General features: G+C 34.6%; 3 protein-coding genes across 3 annotated transcripts; 1 reads left to right on the plus strand and 2 right to left on the minus strand.

Moving 5' to 3' along the window:
• Nucleotides 1-2351: 2351 nt before the first annotated feature.
• LOC106426862 (squalene epoxidase 3) lies at nucleotides 2352-5039 on the minus strand. The gene is made up of 5 exons (XM_013867591.3): nucleotides 4648-5039; nucleotides 4246-4357; nucleotides 3998-4172; nucleotides 2768-3710; nucleotides 2352-2678 (listed from the first exon to the last, which is right to left on the minus strand). Exons 1-5 carry the CDS (start codon nucleotides 4849-4851, stop codon nucleotides 2562-2564), a joined length of 1551 nt encoding a protein of 516 aa, XP_013723045.2. The 5' UTR covers nucleotides 4852-5039; the 3' UTR covers nucleotides 2352-2561.
• A 1591-nt stretch (nucleotides 5040-6630) lies between these two features.
• LOC106426845 (AP2-like ethylene-responsive transcription factor ANT) lies at nucleotides 6631-9504 on the minus strand. The gene is made up of 8 exons (XM_013867573.3): nucleotides 8937-9504; nucleotides 8270-8795; nucleotides 8096-8178; nucleotides 7945-7953; nucleotides 7752-7840; nucleotides 7513-7637; nucleotides 7348-7424; nucleotides 6631-7264 (listed from the first exon to the last, which is right to left on the minus strand). The coding sequence occupies exons 1-8, from the start codon at nucleotides 9271-9273 to the stop codon at nucleotides 6843-6845; spliced, it is 1668 nt and encodes a 555-aa protein (XP_013723027.2). The 5' UTR covers nucleotides 9274-9504; the 3' UTR covers nucleotides 6631-6842.
• Nucleotides 9505-16032: 6528 nt separating this feature from the next.
• On the plus strand, nucleotides 16033-16473 carry LOC106426805. The gene has a single exon (XM_013867534.3). It carries the CDS (start codon nucleotides 16033-16035, stop codon nucleotides 16471-16473), a length of 441 nt encoding a protein of 146 aa, XP_013722988.3.
• Nucleotides 16474-17217: the final 744 nt, after the last annotated feature.

Here is a 17217-nt window from a genome sequence, read left to right on the forward strand (position 1 = left end):
GTGTTCTTACAGGGGCCGTGCCTGACTTTTTCTAGGTCAGAAGTATAAAAAAAATTTGGCAAAAATAATACAAAAAATAGTACTTAACCACTGAACCAATGACGATTTTAGAATAATTGGCCCCAGAATAATATTTATTCTAACCGGCTCCGAAGCAAATGCTTGATCTGCTTCCTATCAGGCACTCCCTGGTCCCTTGTGGGTCTCATTAACAAGTTGCAGACTTGGTCGACATGTACCTACATTGTCCAAGTCAACGAAATTACGCATACTATGTCAACTAAATCCTTATTATCCATAAAAATCTGAGACAAATTACTCATATTATGCTTGAAACGGTTAACTATAATCAAATATTCATAATTGTTTACTATCGTTGTCTCTAGCAGTGTGCATCGTCTTTTACAACAAAAATTCTAAAAACATTCTTATCACCATTAAAAAAAATCTTGGTGCACTGTTAGCTTTTAGTAACGAGTAAAATTTTAGATAGAAAAATGAGTATTTTTATAAAACAATATTCTCAACAATGATATATGTGTTAAAAACATTGGAAACATTGAAAAAAAAAATTTGGGACAGATACGTATTTAATTGACTGAACAATAAAATTTTGAAAATGTCAACAGAGATATTAATGGTTTACAGCAATGTGTGAGGAAATATTTTGTTAGAAAAAGAGAGTTTAATTTATGGGAGACGTAAGTCACGTTATGTAGGAGCGTGCGTAGGGGCATGTTTGTGTATGGGAGTGATAGGTTAAAATCGATGTAGGAATATTATTTTTGAATCTACTATTATTTTCATTTCAAATTAATTCTCGTTATAGTATTTTTCCTGTTATAAAAACTAAATATATAAATTTAATAGAGGAGATTTAATTTAACTTTTCAAGTCAAAATAAAACCATTCGACATGTTTTTAATTTGTATTAAAAATGTGAAATCTAACCGACACTTATTTTGGATTGAAAGGAATTAGTTACAAACATTTGGTAAAAGACTAGTTACAATTGGTTTACGTATAAATTTTTATTAGCTCAGTGCACATAATTTTCTCCCTTTGCTTATACTCTCACCGTAGTACTTGTCGTTGTAGGATAAAATTTTTTTTTTCAAAACAAGTGTCGTTTTATAATTTCAATGCAAAATTTATTGATTTTTATATTTTGATCTATTTTTTAATTAGTTGAAATGTGGTTAAATGTATTGGTAACGATGTTTTTATCTAGTAAATATACAAAATTAAATGTTTTCTTAATCTGTGTGTCGAAATCTAAAACGACAAGTAATCTGAAACGAAGAAAGTAATTAGTTTAAACATTAAAATCATTAAAAGAAGATTTAGAGACAAGGGGAAGAAATACGATGTCAGCATAGTAGATTCTTTTCAAAATTTATATTTTGATACAATATATTTGGTATCAAAATATTTGTTTGAAATTATGGAATGCATCATCTGAGAAACATAAATATGTAGTCTTTTTGTTGTATGGCAATGTCCTTCAACAATAATGAGACAAATGTAATACAATAAAAAAAACTAATTCTCAAAATGCTAAAAGATTTCAATTTCGCAAGAAGCTCTCTGTTCCTTTTAGTTATTTTTTTTTCATTGATCTAATGAATAAATCATTTTAGTTGAAGAAAAAAAAATCCGACTCCTCCCCTAGGAAGGTTGAAATATGGTGATGCCATCCATGATGATAATAAAGAAACTCAACATCATAATGATGAATGGTAGCTTTAATGGGCTACTAATGGGCTCCACTCCTTAATGTATATAGCTCCAAACCATTTTTGACCCCTTTCAATAGTTTTCATATCATCCATCGCCCATTCCCTCTTGTTTTTAAGTTGAAGGTGATTGACATTCTATTAATCATTTGGATATTCTGAAGTTTTTGCTAAACAGTTTTCACAATTTTCCTTAAAATAAAAAATATATCAAATGTTTAACTGATATAGAAGACCATTCTAAGTCACTGCAGAATTCACATAACGACTGCAAGTTTTTCTAGACTTGAAAACAGAAAACCAACACAGTAATAATGAATCATATAAAAAAAACTGAACATCATGGTAAGAGCCTAATAACATGCCAATCCAAACCCATATCACAGATAACAGATTCACACGTAAATTATACTGCATGTAGTATAGCCCATCAAGTGTGAGCACTCAGCTAATAGCCCCAAACTCGTGTGTATGTAGGAAAAAAAAATAGTACTTGCGCATAGATAAATAGTTTTGGTGTTTATGCTTTTGCTATTGTATTTGATATTTTTTTTGGGGTCAAATTGCTATTGTATTTGATAATCACCGAAATTTAAAAATATGCAAAAAGTAGACTAAGATAAAGAAATTTTTTTAACCAAACTTCATAGTGCAAAACACACAAGTTTCTAACAATTAACAGAGAGAGAGAGATACACTTTTACATGATAAGTCTTATTTTCTTTCCAATGAACGTGACACATTTTTCAAACCAAATCAAAACCAACCACGACGTAGCTATATTCTTACACATGAAAAATCTTGAAAGCAATGTTTATGATGTCATCACTGAGGAGAAGAATGAGCAGGAGGAGCTCTGTAAATAGCAGGAATGGTTCGAGGGAAGAACATTTGCCTCACACCTTCTGCTTTTATTATTGGAAATATAATCCCCGAAGCACTCTGTTTCACAACAATGACAAAAAAAAAAGACGCAACGTTAAAACCTCTACACAAAACAAAGTTTAGTATTTTCAAAAAAAGCAACGTACCGAGATGAGTCTAGCACCAAGCCACAGTCGTTTAACTGAAGGAAGAGGCACAAGCAAACGACCAACACCGAATATAGCCACAGCGAAGAAATGAAGAACAAGACTCATAGGTCTCGGGTTCAAACCCGACAGCAAAGCCACTGGACCCGACGAGCAAACCCCTCCAAGGCTAAGGTAATCAAAGCAAGCTCGACGCATCTCGCTTCTCGCATCGTCAGGAGACGCCAAAAACACTTTATACAAAGCCCCCGCGAGTGTATTAATAGTCGACGCAACCGGTTTCCGCAACGTGTAGAAAGACTCGATGTACTTGGACAACGACTCTTTATCGGTTAAGTCAACAAGAGGGTTTAAAAGATCACGTAGGATGACTATATCAGACAATGCCACGGTCATACCGCCTCCGGTTAAAGGATGACGCATGTTAAACGCGTCACCAAGAAGGAGAGCTCCTGGCGTAGGGATGGGGTCAGCAGGCATGCTACGGTTCGGCATTGTTCTTATGTTACCTTTCTCAACAGCTGAGAGGAAGGCCTCTCGGATCTCGATAGGTACTTGTGGTGCAACGGTTGTTTTGAGATGTTTAGCCATGTCGCCGCTTGCGAGTGAAGGTAGTTTTGAGCCAGGTACGTCCACTAAGCAACGGACTTCAGAGCTGCTTATGGGGTAGAAGAGAATGGGTGAAGGGTCGCCGAGGACAACGTGGCCGTGGTTTGGAAAGGGAAGCTCGCAGTTCTCTAAGACGAGACCGACGAAGTTTGATGGTACTTCTACTTTAGGTTTGCAAAGAGAGCGACGTAAGTTGGAGAAACAACCATCGCATACGATGGTGAGTGGAGCATATGATTTAAGTTCTTGTCCTTCTTTGGTTTTGTATTGAACGCCTTTAATTACTCCGTTTTCTTCTACTAATGATGTCACTGTTCCTTGCTCCATTTTAACACTGAAAGAAAATAATTCAAGTGAGATTTTATAGTAATAAGCAACCTAAATAAATGCGTAAACCACAAGGTGGTCGTTTAGGCGGACTTTGGCGAGCTACAAGGGTTAGAATGCACCCCATTAACACTTTATCTAGTGGTCATGTGGATATAAAGCTATGCTTTAGGCCTCATTTAAATATTTGAATAGAGGGTTTATCTATGAGCTGCATCTCTCCTCATGGACTGATTTATGTATTTCCATATGCTCGGAATACCTCGGGTTAATAAAAAAAAGTGTACTTCTTACTTGGGAAGTGTAGAAGCTTTCTCTCGCATCCTCTGCACAAATCTACCATTGTGAAAGCTACGACCAGCCACATCAGAATCAAACTGATCAAGAGGGTAAGAGAGTTTGGTGTGTTTCCCATCTTTGAAGAGTGCATAACCAAGAACTCTCTGCGCATCTATCTCCTTCACACAATCTACAACACACACAAGTCAAGTCAGCGTTGTAATAATATAGAGATGAACTATATTGGTTGATTTTGGTTTTACCTTCAAGCCCGAGTTCGATTAACTTCAAGTATCCACCTGGTTGAAGCAACTCACCAACAATCCGGTCAGGTTCGGTTAAGTCTCTTTCAATAACGTGAACTCTTCTCCCTTCCTACAACAGCCAAAAAAGAACTTTAACTTTGGTTCCGTGACGCTGACGAGAACCATAAAATCAGCAACAAGCAAAACCCATGTTTCATATCGCAACTTGATCCTCGAAAACAATAACATCCTTAAGACGATTGTCCTTAAGAGAACTAAACCTAACATAGCTTCTGTTGCAAGAATTCAATGACGCTGAGAGACAATGAATACTAATAAATTAATAAACAATTTAATAAGATTCAAACACAAACGTATACCAATAAATTATAATAATAATAATAAACAATTCTTGATTACCTTGCCGAGTGTATGAGCAAGGGCAGCGCCGGCAACACCAGCGCCGACAATGATGATATCGACGTCATTGTTTCCAGGTTTCACCGTTAGGGGTTCGTTGTTTCTGCTCACAATCTCCTTGCTCCGACGTCGCAGGAGGTAGAGAAGCAGAGACGCGAACAAGGAGGCGAAGCATGTTGTCAGGATTAAGTGATCGACGGCCATTTATCTCCGCCGCTCGCGAGCGACCAATCAATGTCGGTGATTCGAGGAGGGTTGTTACGAAACGACGCGTAGTTTTTTTTTTGTGTAAGGAAAACGATCTTGTTGGTATTATTATGTCAAGGATGAAGAGGTTGTGGTTGTGAATCGAACTCGTGGCTTCTTAATAATTTCATAAGTTTACAAGGACGAAAATAATTAAAAATATAGGTAAGACGTAACCTACAATAAATACCTGTTAACATAATTATTAAAGATATTTTTAGTAATTACAGAATCAACCTAAATACATTAGCCAGTTAGATATCCGTGTGTTTCAACTTCTTTTTAACCTTAATTTTTGTAATGAAATGCTAATTATCATATACTATCTAACAGTGATGGTTTAATTTGTTTTCTTGTACCAATATAACCAAACCTTAAACACATGGTTGAATGACATGTCTTGTGTGTTTCAAGTTCTTTTAACCTTAACTTTTGTAGTGAAATGCTAATTATAATTATTCTTACGGTATGGTTTAATTTGTTGTTTATACCAATATACCCCAAACCTGTCGATCACGATGACCTTCCCACATGTGACAACGAAAATTATCAGAAGAAGAAGACACGTGGGATGATATTGCCTTCATATCTCCTATAACAAACAAACGTTACATTTTCGACACAATTAAAGTGCAATTAAATACGACTGGGACAGAATATCTAAGCATATGTGATATGACTTTATGTGGACTTAAATGTTTCCGACCCCTACAATCTTATTCCTACCAATCAACCACCACAACACAAAGTTGAATTGTTTAACGAGTCAAATGTTTGGGCCTAAGCTGGAAATAATAATGGGCCATGGGCCGATATAATACGCATATCTACGGGTTTAAAACCAACTCTTCCACATCATACGACCGAGTTTGGGCCAATTCATGCACACGTGTGGAACAACATGTGCAAAAGACATTATTACGTATGTAAAATGAAAATCAATGGTTTCAACTTTCAGCTTTCAAGTTCAACAAAACTGAACCAACCACACATTCATTTATCCCACGTATGGGGCTACAGTGATATTACGTCAGGCATCATTATTTCATAGTAAGTGGCATCAATAAATTCTCTCTAGTTTTTTCTTTTTTCAAAAATTTACTAATTTAAATTGTTTTATTTATTGAAAAGTTCCCTAAAAATCATGGAGGACGGAATATTTTAAAATTTTGGTGAAACTTTAGGTAAAAGCTGATACTGGGGTGGGGTGTGAAAAAGAGACAAAAGAAGGGAATGTAGAGATGAGGTGGTGAGGTATGTTGGATTGTTGTGGGACGATATGGTCAATAAAGCAAATCGCATTATTGGAGACACATTACATATTTAACTCACTTTCATCTTCTTGTTTCGACGTACTAGAAAGAACAAAGTATGAGGAAAATATATTGAAGTGACTAGAAACCTAATTATTACATATGGGTCATTTCATCTCCATGCACATTCTCTTTTCATATTTTTGCCTTATCTTTATACGATATTAACATTCTAATCGATTACCAAAACCATCAATGCCATCAAATCAGTCTCTAAATGTTCACGTTTTCAAAAAATAACTATCTAAGTAAATTGAGTATCAAAACATACATGCTACTAATTTGGTGTTGTTTGAGTTGGTCTAAATCATTTTCCACGATTTCACCAAGATCTTTTCCATGATCAGATGACTACAATATCAAAATTATCAATATAAATTTACGTACTCATTTGATAATTTATATATGCAACTAAGATGCAAGGTTTGTAAAAAGAAATGCATTGATAACATATGTTATAGAGAGATTCATTCTGTTTCACATGAATACAACTCAAAAGAAACATATAACGCTCCTAAGCAGACTATTTATATCGATAAACTAAACCGAACAATAATTCAAACCGGATAAACCCGGAGATAAACTTACACACTTGGACCCTAAACCAAGAAAACCAGAGTTAGCCATTAGATTGGATCAAGAATCAGCCCACGCAGCGAAAACCGGCATCTGCGGCAGAGTAAGAGAAACGGTCTTGAGGTCAGCATTAGGGTTCGTGGTCCAAGAACTCATATTTCCAACCACATTTGCTCCGAACATCTTCGGACCAACTTGAGGCAACGCAAATATCGTCGGAAAACTCAAAACCCTCTCCGGGCTACCCACTTCCTTAGTAGAACCACCGTCCACGACAGCGGTTAAGGCGGTTTCCTCGTCGCTAATGTTGCGGACCACGATGCTGTTGCTGTTCCTTCGAGCCATCTCTCCAGACAAGAGAGTGTTACTAGCCATTATGCGATCAACATCGTACCTTGTTATGTCAAAGTTAGTCACCGCGTTTGTGCCACGGAACTTGATAGCTGCCACATCATAGGCTTCCGCCGCTTCTTCTTGAGTTCCTAATAGGGTAAAAAAATATCACTTGAGATACAAGCAAGTGAAAAGGATTTTTACTGACCATACATCCATGGGTGAAAATTACCGAAAGTTCCAAGGTAGAGATCTTTGTTTCCAGCGACTCTACCGATCCGGGCTTGCCACCTTCCATGCTGGTGATGTCTTTTATAATAGAAACACGAAGTCAATATGAAATAAATAAATAAAACTATATATTAGTATAAAGTTACTTAGATGAAATTAAAGGTACCTGGTGACTCCTCTATAGATGGAAGCACCCCTAGAGAAACCACTGCTTTTTCTTCTCAAGTGAGCAACATATTCTTGTCGAGTCATGTTCTTCATGTCATCAATCTCTTTCTGATAATTCTCCACCTTTTTTAAACCCGCCCAAAAAAGCTCCATTAGCGTTAATATAAAAACATTAAAGTCAAAGAGATACACAGTTGGAAATAAATAAAAATTAAAAAGAAAGAGAAAATGGTTTACAGAGAAATTAGTGTGAGTAGAGGGACCCCAGTACTTGAGTGCAGCAAGATCATATGCTCGAGCAGCTTTCTCCTCCATATCATAACCCCCTAAAAAAGATTTAATCAAACAAAAAGCAGTCAAAATCCATTATTATTTCCCTAGAAAATTTAGGAGGAATAATGAATCCATGAAGATTGAAGTGTGTACTTACCCAGATAAACTGTGAAGAGGATCATCAAATCATAATCACACATAGAGAAAATAAGAACTCAGTGTCAGTAACATGTCCAATAAAACTTTATATCCCAAAAGTTTCAATATCAAGCTTGAAGAAAAAAATAAAATTATATAAAATAATAAACCTTGTCTTCCTTTTCTGCTATGACCTTCCTTCTTGAAACTATTGTCCCATAGATGAGCTTCATACCTACCAGTCCATCTATGTCTGTTTCACATGAATTAACCCTTATAATAAATACAAGAAATTTACTAACAAAAGTCAAATATTTTATTTAAATATAATAAGAAAATAAAACCTTGTAACGCCTCGGTATTGCGAAGTTCGTTGTCCAAAAGTATCAATAGATTTTCTGTGAACAATCTGTTTCTGTCCAACGACCACTTCTTGTCCTCTCTTCTTCTTAGAAGCAGCAGCCATTGTTGTTGTCTCAAATCCAGCACTTGTCTCGACCAAAGCTTCAGAGATCTGATGGTGGTTTTGAGTTTGGTTTTGGTTTTGGTGGTGGTGAGAGGCAGTGATGCAGCTAGATTGTGACCCAGGGCTCATGGACAAGCTCAGTGACTGTTGAAATTCACCATATACCCCTACATTAAAAGACCGTCCTCCATGTGTCAAACCAGGGTCATTCTCGTAGTTTCTTGTTTCTTCCTCGTGGTGGTTTCTTGTTTGAGGGAAGCTAAAGAACTCTTGAAAGTTGGTGTTGTTGTTTGGCGAATGAGTGGTGTTGTAGAATAAACTGTCTAAGCTAAGATCCATGGCTTCTTTGTGACTTGTGTTGTGATGATGGGTCCCAAAGAAATCTTCCATCTTTGGAGATGAAACTAATCAAAAAAACAAAAAAAACGATTTAATGTAAAAACAATATAAATCCTTAACACCAAACATGTTCCCATCAAACATGACACAAGAAAAAAAAAAGATTCTCAACTTGTTGATAATTTGATATTCACATTTCTACTCACCTTGAGTGTGGTGATGATGATTTGAGTGAGAAGATCTGTTGAGAGCTTCCATTAAGCAAAGAGAACCGTCAGATCTGAGTGGCATCACAGACATTTGAGAATACATTTCCCTTTGAGAATAAATTTCCCTTGCTGCTGAGTTAGAACCGTAGCAAACTCCATAGTTGCTACTGTTGTCGCCAACAACAAGCTGTGGTGGAACAGAAGAAGTTGCAGCTGAAGAAGACGAAGATGAGTAAAGAGCTTCTCCACCACCCATTTTCAACATATTTGAAGACAACGAAAACCCTAGCAAATTAGTCGTATTACTATCATCATTATCACAGAAAGACTTCATTTCTATTTTTTTTTTTTTTGCTGCTATTCTCTCTTCAATATATCTTTGTCCTCTCTCTATTTTTTTAATCTCTCGAAGTGGTGAGTTAACTCGCAATCATTGACTAAAGAACGAACACAACATCTTTATTCTCTATTTGTTTCGGAGGAGAAGTGAAAAGAAGGAAGGGGCTTTAGGATTTAAGATAAGGGTTTATGAGAGGCTATTATTATATGGAGCGAAGAGCAACGCACAAGGATTTGTTATTTGAATCCGTTGGGATCTGTGTTCTTATTGAGAAAGACGTTTCTTTACTTTTAATTTCATTTTTTTTTCTCGCTTTTAGCCCTACATATTCCTCATCTTCCACCTTATCATTATATTATGTTTTCCTATAGTCTTTGGTAACATTTCAAAGTTAATACTACCTCTGTTATGGCTATGAGATGCGTAAATAGACAACTACGTACTAACTAAAACACTCTTTGCTACTGATAACAGCATTATTGTACAAATATGAGATAGGATATTTTTTCTCAAATATATTATAATAACAATTCTCTCTTACAAAAAGATTAACTCCTGAAAAATCGTAGTAAAATGATTCTACATATTTATTTATTTTGTATTCGAGGGTTGTTCTTTTTGTTTTTATCGTATTTCTTGTGTAGCACAAATCACTTTTTAAACGGAAAATAGTCATAAAATTGGAATTGAAACGTTGTTCTAATCGTTAGAGTACGTATCATTACAGGAACAAAAAAAACAAAGTGGATACGAATACAAACCTATAGACCGACAAAAACTATACAGAAGTCCACAAAAGGGTGAAGAAAACTCCAAAATTCCTCATGACCGACCGTCGAAATTAAGATGAACCTTTGGGTCACGGCTCTAAATGACCCGACATATGTAGCTCTGCATCCTTTGAATTCATTTTTTTATTTTGTAACCTTCCAAAATTTTAAACTAACTGGTCGCTACTTGTATTTATATTTGATTTCGCAATACATCAAACAATAATACGTCAACACAATGCTGTCTCTATATATGTGACATGTTTGTACCTCCAGCAACACATTGTATTCAAGAGTTTAATAGGTTCAGTTACAAAAAAAAAGAAAAGAGTTTAGCAGGTTGGATTAAAGAGATATTTTTTTTAAGAAAAAGACGAAGGTGATGTTTGTTTACGTGTCGCGCGAAATGCGACCTGCGACTTATGACTAAAATTATGTTTGGTTACGTGTCGCGCGACCTGCGACCTGCGACATGCGACTAAACCTGCGACCTGCGACTAAAACTATGTTCGTTTACGTGTCGCGCGATCTGCGACCTGCGACTTGCGACCAGTCCCGCGATCAAAATTTTATTAATTTTTAGTCGCTGTTTTTTCTGGCAATTTGAATGGGAATCCGCGACTGGTCGTACGATCAGTCGCACGACATCAAAAGAAACAACAACCTGCAACTTGCGACATGCGACCAATCGCAGGTCGCATGTTACGCGACAACAAAACGAACAACAACCTGTGACTTACGATCAGTCGCATGTTGCATATCGCAGGTCCCGCTATAGGTAAACTAACAGGGCTGAACTAGATCCCGATGCATAAAACAAATAAATTGGTTTAAACTAAAACTGTTATTGAACAAATTAGTAGGAGTATTTTTTTATGATTTTCTTCCACATTTCGTAGAACTTCGAAATTTACGTAATGTGAATACACGCATAATTATATACGTTACGAACTAAACTTTTGTGAACAGTGAGAACTAACTAGATATGTCAAAACTTTACGTACAGTAAAGCTCAAATATACGTAGGCCCTATGATGTCTGCCACAAACCAGCTGTACTGTGGGATAAGACACCTCTACGGCGCCGTTTTGCGGAAGAACTCCACATCCATCTTTAATCACTTTGACTTAATTATCACTCTTTTCCAATTTTATAATGGAAATAGTTTAGTCAATACTTATCTATATTCGTGTTGCATTATTGTGAATAATAAAGCAGTAGCTAAATAAAACATAAACTTGGGTAGAAAATCGTCAGAGTCGTTGATTATATCATAGTTTAAACCTTGTGATTATATGTTTTTACATTATTTTATCAACCTTTCTTAAGAGTTTTCCCTAAAAAAAATTGAAGACTTATCTGATTCTGACCACATGAAAACGTTTTTTCTGCTGGATGATTTGCTTTTAATGTATAGTCGTTGGTCAAATACCTGCAGTATGCAGCAGAGGAAATTTAAATAAAAATCAAATAAATATTATTTCTGGATTTAAATAAGTATAACAAACTAAGAAAAAAAACTTTTTTTTAGTTTATGATTTGCAAGGCTAGATTAAATCAGGCAATGTTGTTAATAAGAAAATTTATTTGGATAACCGATAAAATGTTACGCTGAAACATATAATTATTGGAAGCCGTAAATTTATTAAATAATGCTCAAATTTCATTCTGTTGTAAAAAGGGTTAATTTGGATAAAGAATTTTAATCAAAATTAATATTCTCCTAATGATGGATTAAGCGGTGGTTAATCTTTAAAAGCGAAAACTTTTATTTTAATGATTAAAGCATTAAATTGTATTATCCTTTAATGAGCACACGAGGAGAAAAGTTTCAAAAAAAAAAAAAGCATATGAGGAGAATATAATTTCCTTCGACTAGAAGGCATCGACGACTCTATATACCGGCAGTTTTATATAATTTCTTTTTTCTATAATTTCTCTTTGTTACTTGTTCGTTTGGGTTGCCACTCATAATTTTCAGTGACAAAAAAGTAGCATGAAAACGAAGTAATTAATTGATTCAAGGGACAACTATATCTTAATACTTGATATCACATACGATCAATTATGAATATTAATATCCTTAAACAAAAATGAATAGAAATAAGGCAGAAAATTAATGAAGGTGTTTATCCAGATATAGTATCGTCACATAATAAACCGGAAACAGCAATATTATGAGATTACGAAAGAAATAACGTGAGGAGAGTTAAATTATTTTGCATGAGAGAGTGATCAAGAGACAGATTTTCTAGTGCGAATGATTTTGTTGGAAAGGATAGTGGGAGCAGTTGTTTTGGAAGGAAATCATATGCACGAAGAGGTCTTTGTCCCCTTCCTTTGATTTTGGTAATGATCATCAATTTTCCACCAAATATCAAATTTAAATTGTACCATTTGTGTATCCAATTTTTTTTTTTTGTTTTTGTCTTCTGCTCAACAGTTTTCTTAATTGTTTTTCTCTCTCAAAGCATTTGTAAAACTTTTGAAACTTTTTATCAAACGACGACATAACACAAAACCTCCAAAAATTAGGTAGAAAACGCTAACGGTAAACGCATAGCGATATATCGCATTATTCAATTTTCTCTATGTTCACGAGCGAAGCAGCTGTAGGTTCTTTAGGACAGAGACGACTCTTTGGCTTCATTATACCCCCGAAGTGTACGTATTTATTGGTTTGATTATGAAAACTACTTTCGATAGATTCTTCCATATATTGAGTTTTAGTTTCACTGAGATTTGTATAATTGTACTAGGTCAATACACGTGTATAAAACACCAATAAATAGGTTTACTCCCTCATAATCACATTAGTTGGTTAAACAGAGCAAAACAAATCCACGAATATCATTCTGGTCCAACTTTTCAGGGTACAGATTATAATAAAACTAGTTTTATATAGTATCTATAATCAAGTGCAACATATAGAACTATCCATAAAAGCAGAAACATTTGGTTGGTAATGTCAGCGTATAAACATTAATGCCAAACTCATTTAATTGAATACTTCCAATATAAAAATATATATCTCACATGTGGATAGTTACTGAACTTTAAACACACGTACATAAAAAAAAACTTTTCTTACTCGAACGGATCAAATTTTAAGATGTTTATTAGGACCACTATTATTTACATAATTACCCGAACGAGACAGAATGCAGGAGATTTTGCATGTATGGTGACAGAGAAAGGAGAAACACAATTATAGACAAATCATTAAAATCATAATAAATTAAATTATATCGTACATTGTATTTAAATATAATGTAAGAGAGGTATCAACGTTGACGTTTGATGACAGGGGTAGATTGGGGGTTTGTGAAGGTATTGAGAATCCAACACGAAATCTAAAATTAGATTTTGGATGCAGAGAAATTCAACTGCCAAATACACAGAGAAGATTAGAGAGTGAAGACAGCGACCACTTAACAGAGCGTGTCTTCTACTTTTATTTATTTATTTATTTATTTTTTTCTGTGTTTTATTGCGATTCGCATGCTTGAAAATAAAATAAAATAAACTCCATTGGGGGCCTTTTTCATATGTATTTAATTACTTATCACAAAACAGTACAATTGATTTTAATCAGATGTTCCCGAAAGGACTGATACTATTGATTTAACTCTTTCTTTCTTTTTCCTGTCTAAACTGGATTTTAATTATATTACTAGATTTTGATCCGCGTTTTCGAAGCGCAAGTTTTTCGGATTATATTATAATACAAAATCATGTTATACCAAAGAAGAGAATTTTTTTTAAAATTATATAATATATGAATTAGTTTATTTGAGATTTTATATGTACACTCTTATATAACTTTCTTTTATGCCTGGATATTTTATCCCGACTAAAAAAATAAACTGAAACCGACCTAAAAGTATAGGTTTGGTTTGATTAATATATATTTAACATGACCTTACCTATTGCAAATATTTGATATAATGGAAGAGGATAAAATAGATATAATTGTAGGAAGTTGGTTTAAATGTTGGTTTATATTGAAAGATAAATCAAAGGCTGAGTGAGTTAAAGTAGATTTTTAAATGTTAAGGACATTATTTGGTTGTTATATTTAGGGTTAGTTATAATATTTGATTATAAGTAATATGTTAGACTAAAAATGAATAAGTGCAAACAATTTTATAAGTAGATTTTTTAGTACTCCTTCTCTTTTAATAGTATTGATAGCTTTAAGCCACTAGCAACATTTTTTTACGTAGCTAAAGCAAGTTTATAGCTTTTTGGCACAACACTAATCCCAAAACCTGCAAGCTTGGTACACTTCTAACTGCTACTAATCGTGAAAATTCACCACTATATAGAATTACACAAATCTAACTATATTAATGCAACAAAAAACAGGTAGGATACTGTAAAGTAAACAAAAATGGACAGGGTTGTTTATAAAACAAAATTGTAATGATCTCTTTTAACATTGTAAGTATTTTAATGACAAAAATGTTATCCGACTATTTAAGAACTGCAAAAATCGGTAGGTCTGAAATGTCATAGTCCAAGTAATCGAGGCCAATATGTCATGTCACATCTGAATCCTTATGTCATTCTCTCTTTATTCTGCATATCCATTACCCATGGATTGGATCCATCCTTTGGCGTCATCGCGTCTGGTATACAAAAAAACTATTCCTGTTAGTTATTAGATTCATTCACATTTACTATTAGTGAATAAAGGAATGGTGTATTTTCTGTAAGAAGCAAACCTACGTATTTTTGCTCCAAAAAAAAAAAAAAAAAAAAAAAGCAAACCTACGTATTCTATACATGCAAAAAGGTCATAGCTATTCCACTCCGTTGAAAAAAACTCTGTAATCAGAGATTCTTGTTTTGTTATTTTTTTTTGGTCGAAGATTCTTGTTTTGTTAAAATGTTGTTTATTAGTTAGATATTCTTTCGCGAAAATTGACAAAAAGCCACTGGGGATATGTAAAGTTGGCGAAGTCCCTCTCCTTTGTCTAAAGGGTAACAAAATTGTGATTTGATTTGCAAAGAAAAAAAAAACTAATGGATTTTTTTTTTTTTTGGGTTCAACCCTAATGGATTTGATTTGCAAAGAAAAAAAACTAATGGATTTGATTTGCAAAGAAAAAAATCATGCATAGTAGAATAGGAGCAATCCATGATCTTCCATTTTTTATTAATTTTAATATCTTTTTCTAGATTCATGATTCAAATAATTTACCATTGATTCAGGGTCATCTATACTTATTTATATGCACTGGTTATTAATAATACGTAAATAAAATAGAGAATATATAATGCTTCCTCAAACTTGCAAGGCCAGAAGTCTATAAGATTAAACTTGTAATAAGTTGGATTGCAAAATGTTTATGTTAGTAAAAAGTCTACGTTCAAGTTGTTATGAATCTTACTCCAAAATTTTAGAAGAAGCTTTGATTATCACATATCAAAGTATGTGAGTTTTGAATTTGTCACAAAAGTTTAAATCCATGGGGTTCATCAATCATGCTTCTGATTATAGTCACAAAAGTCGTCCAGAAGAAAATTTGTATAATAAAGAAAACTCCAAAAACATACCGATATCTTGTAGTGATATCCCTACATGGAGCTCTACCAGTAGGAGAACAATTCGCTATCAGAAACATACCGATATCTACTCTCTGTAAGCGTTGCAATACAGAAGAATCAGTCGCGCACCTTCTTTTCCACTGTCCGTTTGGTACAAGTCTGGGAGTTGGCTCCACTTACAGGTCATTTCAACCTACAAGATGCCGCTACGACCATTGAGGGTTGGGAAAAGGCTAGGATGTTACCCTCCCTCCCACCAGTGGGGATTGGACCTGGAACCCTTGCAGCCTGGATCGTTTGGTCCCTGTGGAAAACAAGAAATTTGTTCCTGTTTGAAAAATGACTCCTAACTCCCAAAGAGACAATCTTGAAGGCGATTACAGAAGCGAAAGAATGGATAAGGGCGCAACCGTGCCCATCCCCAAAACCGATGATCCCGGTGATCAGAGTCGAACCAAATCCTAATACTGCTGGACTCATGTCTATCTACACCGATGCGGCATGGAATCCATCAACGGGTGAAGCAGGGCTTGGTTGGATCATTGATGATCGGATCTCGAAAACGCAGCACTCAGCGAGCCTGACTTCGGTCTCCTCGCCCCTCATGGCGGAAACCTTGGCGGTAATAACTGCCATAAACTTTGCCCTCTCTCACGGCCTCGATGCAGTCTCAATACTCTCTGACTCTCAAATCCTCATGAATACGATCAAGAAGAGGGAGAACAAGCTTGAGATCTTCGGTGTGCTTCGAGATATCTACTCTCTGCTTCTTTCATTTAAGTCAATCTCTTTTTCATTTATTAATCGTACGGCTAATGTTTGGGCCGATAATGTTGCTAAACAAGCCCTATGGGCTCTAAACAATGTTTAAGTTTAATGAAAGTCTCAGGTTTTACAAAAAAAAAAAAAAAACTCTAAAAAACCTAATAATTTAGGAAGGTGCCTCTTTTACTGATACATGCCCCTCACGAGTTCTGCAAGATCCCTTTTGAATTGTCTTCCTAATATTTTTTCTTTACACTGTTTATTGGCTTTGGCTTTGGCTTTTCATGAAAAAAGCAATAAGAATGAGACCAAAGAGAGGGCTTTGTGCCTGGTTTTACCCTTTGTATATATATTTAGTTTATAACAAAACAAATTAAAAATATCCAATAGTTAGAATTGGAATGTATTGAATATGACAGCCATTCATTTTCTTCCACTCTCGTTTATTAAATTTTTAAATTTTGTCAATTGTTATTTTAATTTATGGTGGACAGGTTGAATCATTTGTTAAATTATATCCACGAACAGACCTGGTCTTCAAATTCTGGATCCATGTTTTTGGTTCATTTATATAGCAAGTTTTTTTTTGCGTCTGGGGTTGAATAAATTAATTACAGAGATGAATTTCTTTGATAATTTTAAATTTACAAACTAAAATTACAGTAAGATACCAAGGAAAACTATTTTGCATATCTACGTATTATTGTTTTTTTGTCAAGATCTACGTATTATTGTTATAGATTACAAAAGGAGTATTTACGGATCGATTGCAGTTTCGTTTATAAAATTTTGTTTCAGGCAACGTCAAAAAATTATATTCAGAAATAGTAGTAAATCATTTTGGACCCAT

This window comes from Brassica napus, chromosome C1, assembly GCF_020379485.1.
Source record: "Brassica napus cultivar Da-Ae chromosome C1, Da-Ae, whole genome shotgun sequence".
NCBI classification, from domain to species: domain Eukaryota; kingdom Viridiplantae; phylum Streptophyta; class Magnoliopsida; order Brassicales; family Brassicaceae; genus Brassica; species Brassica napus.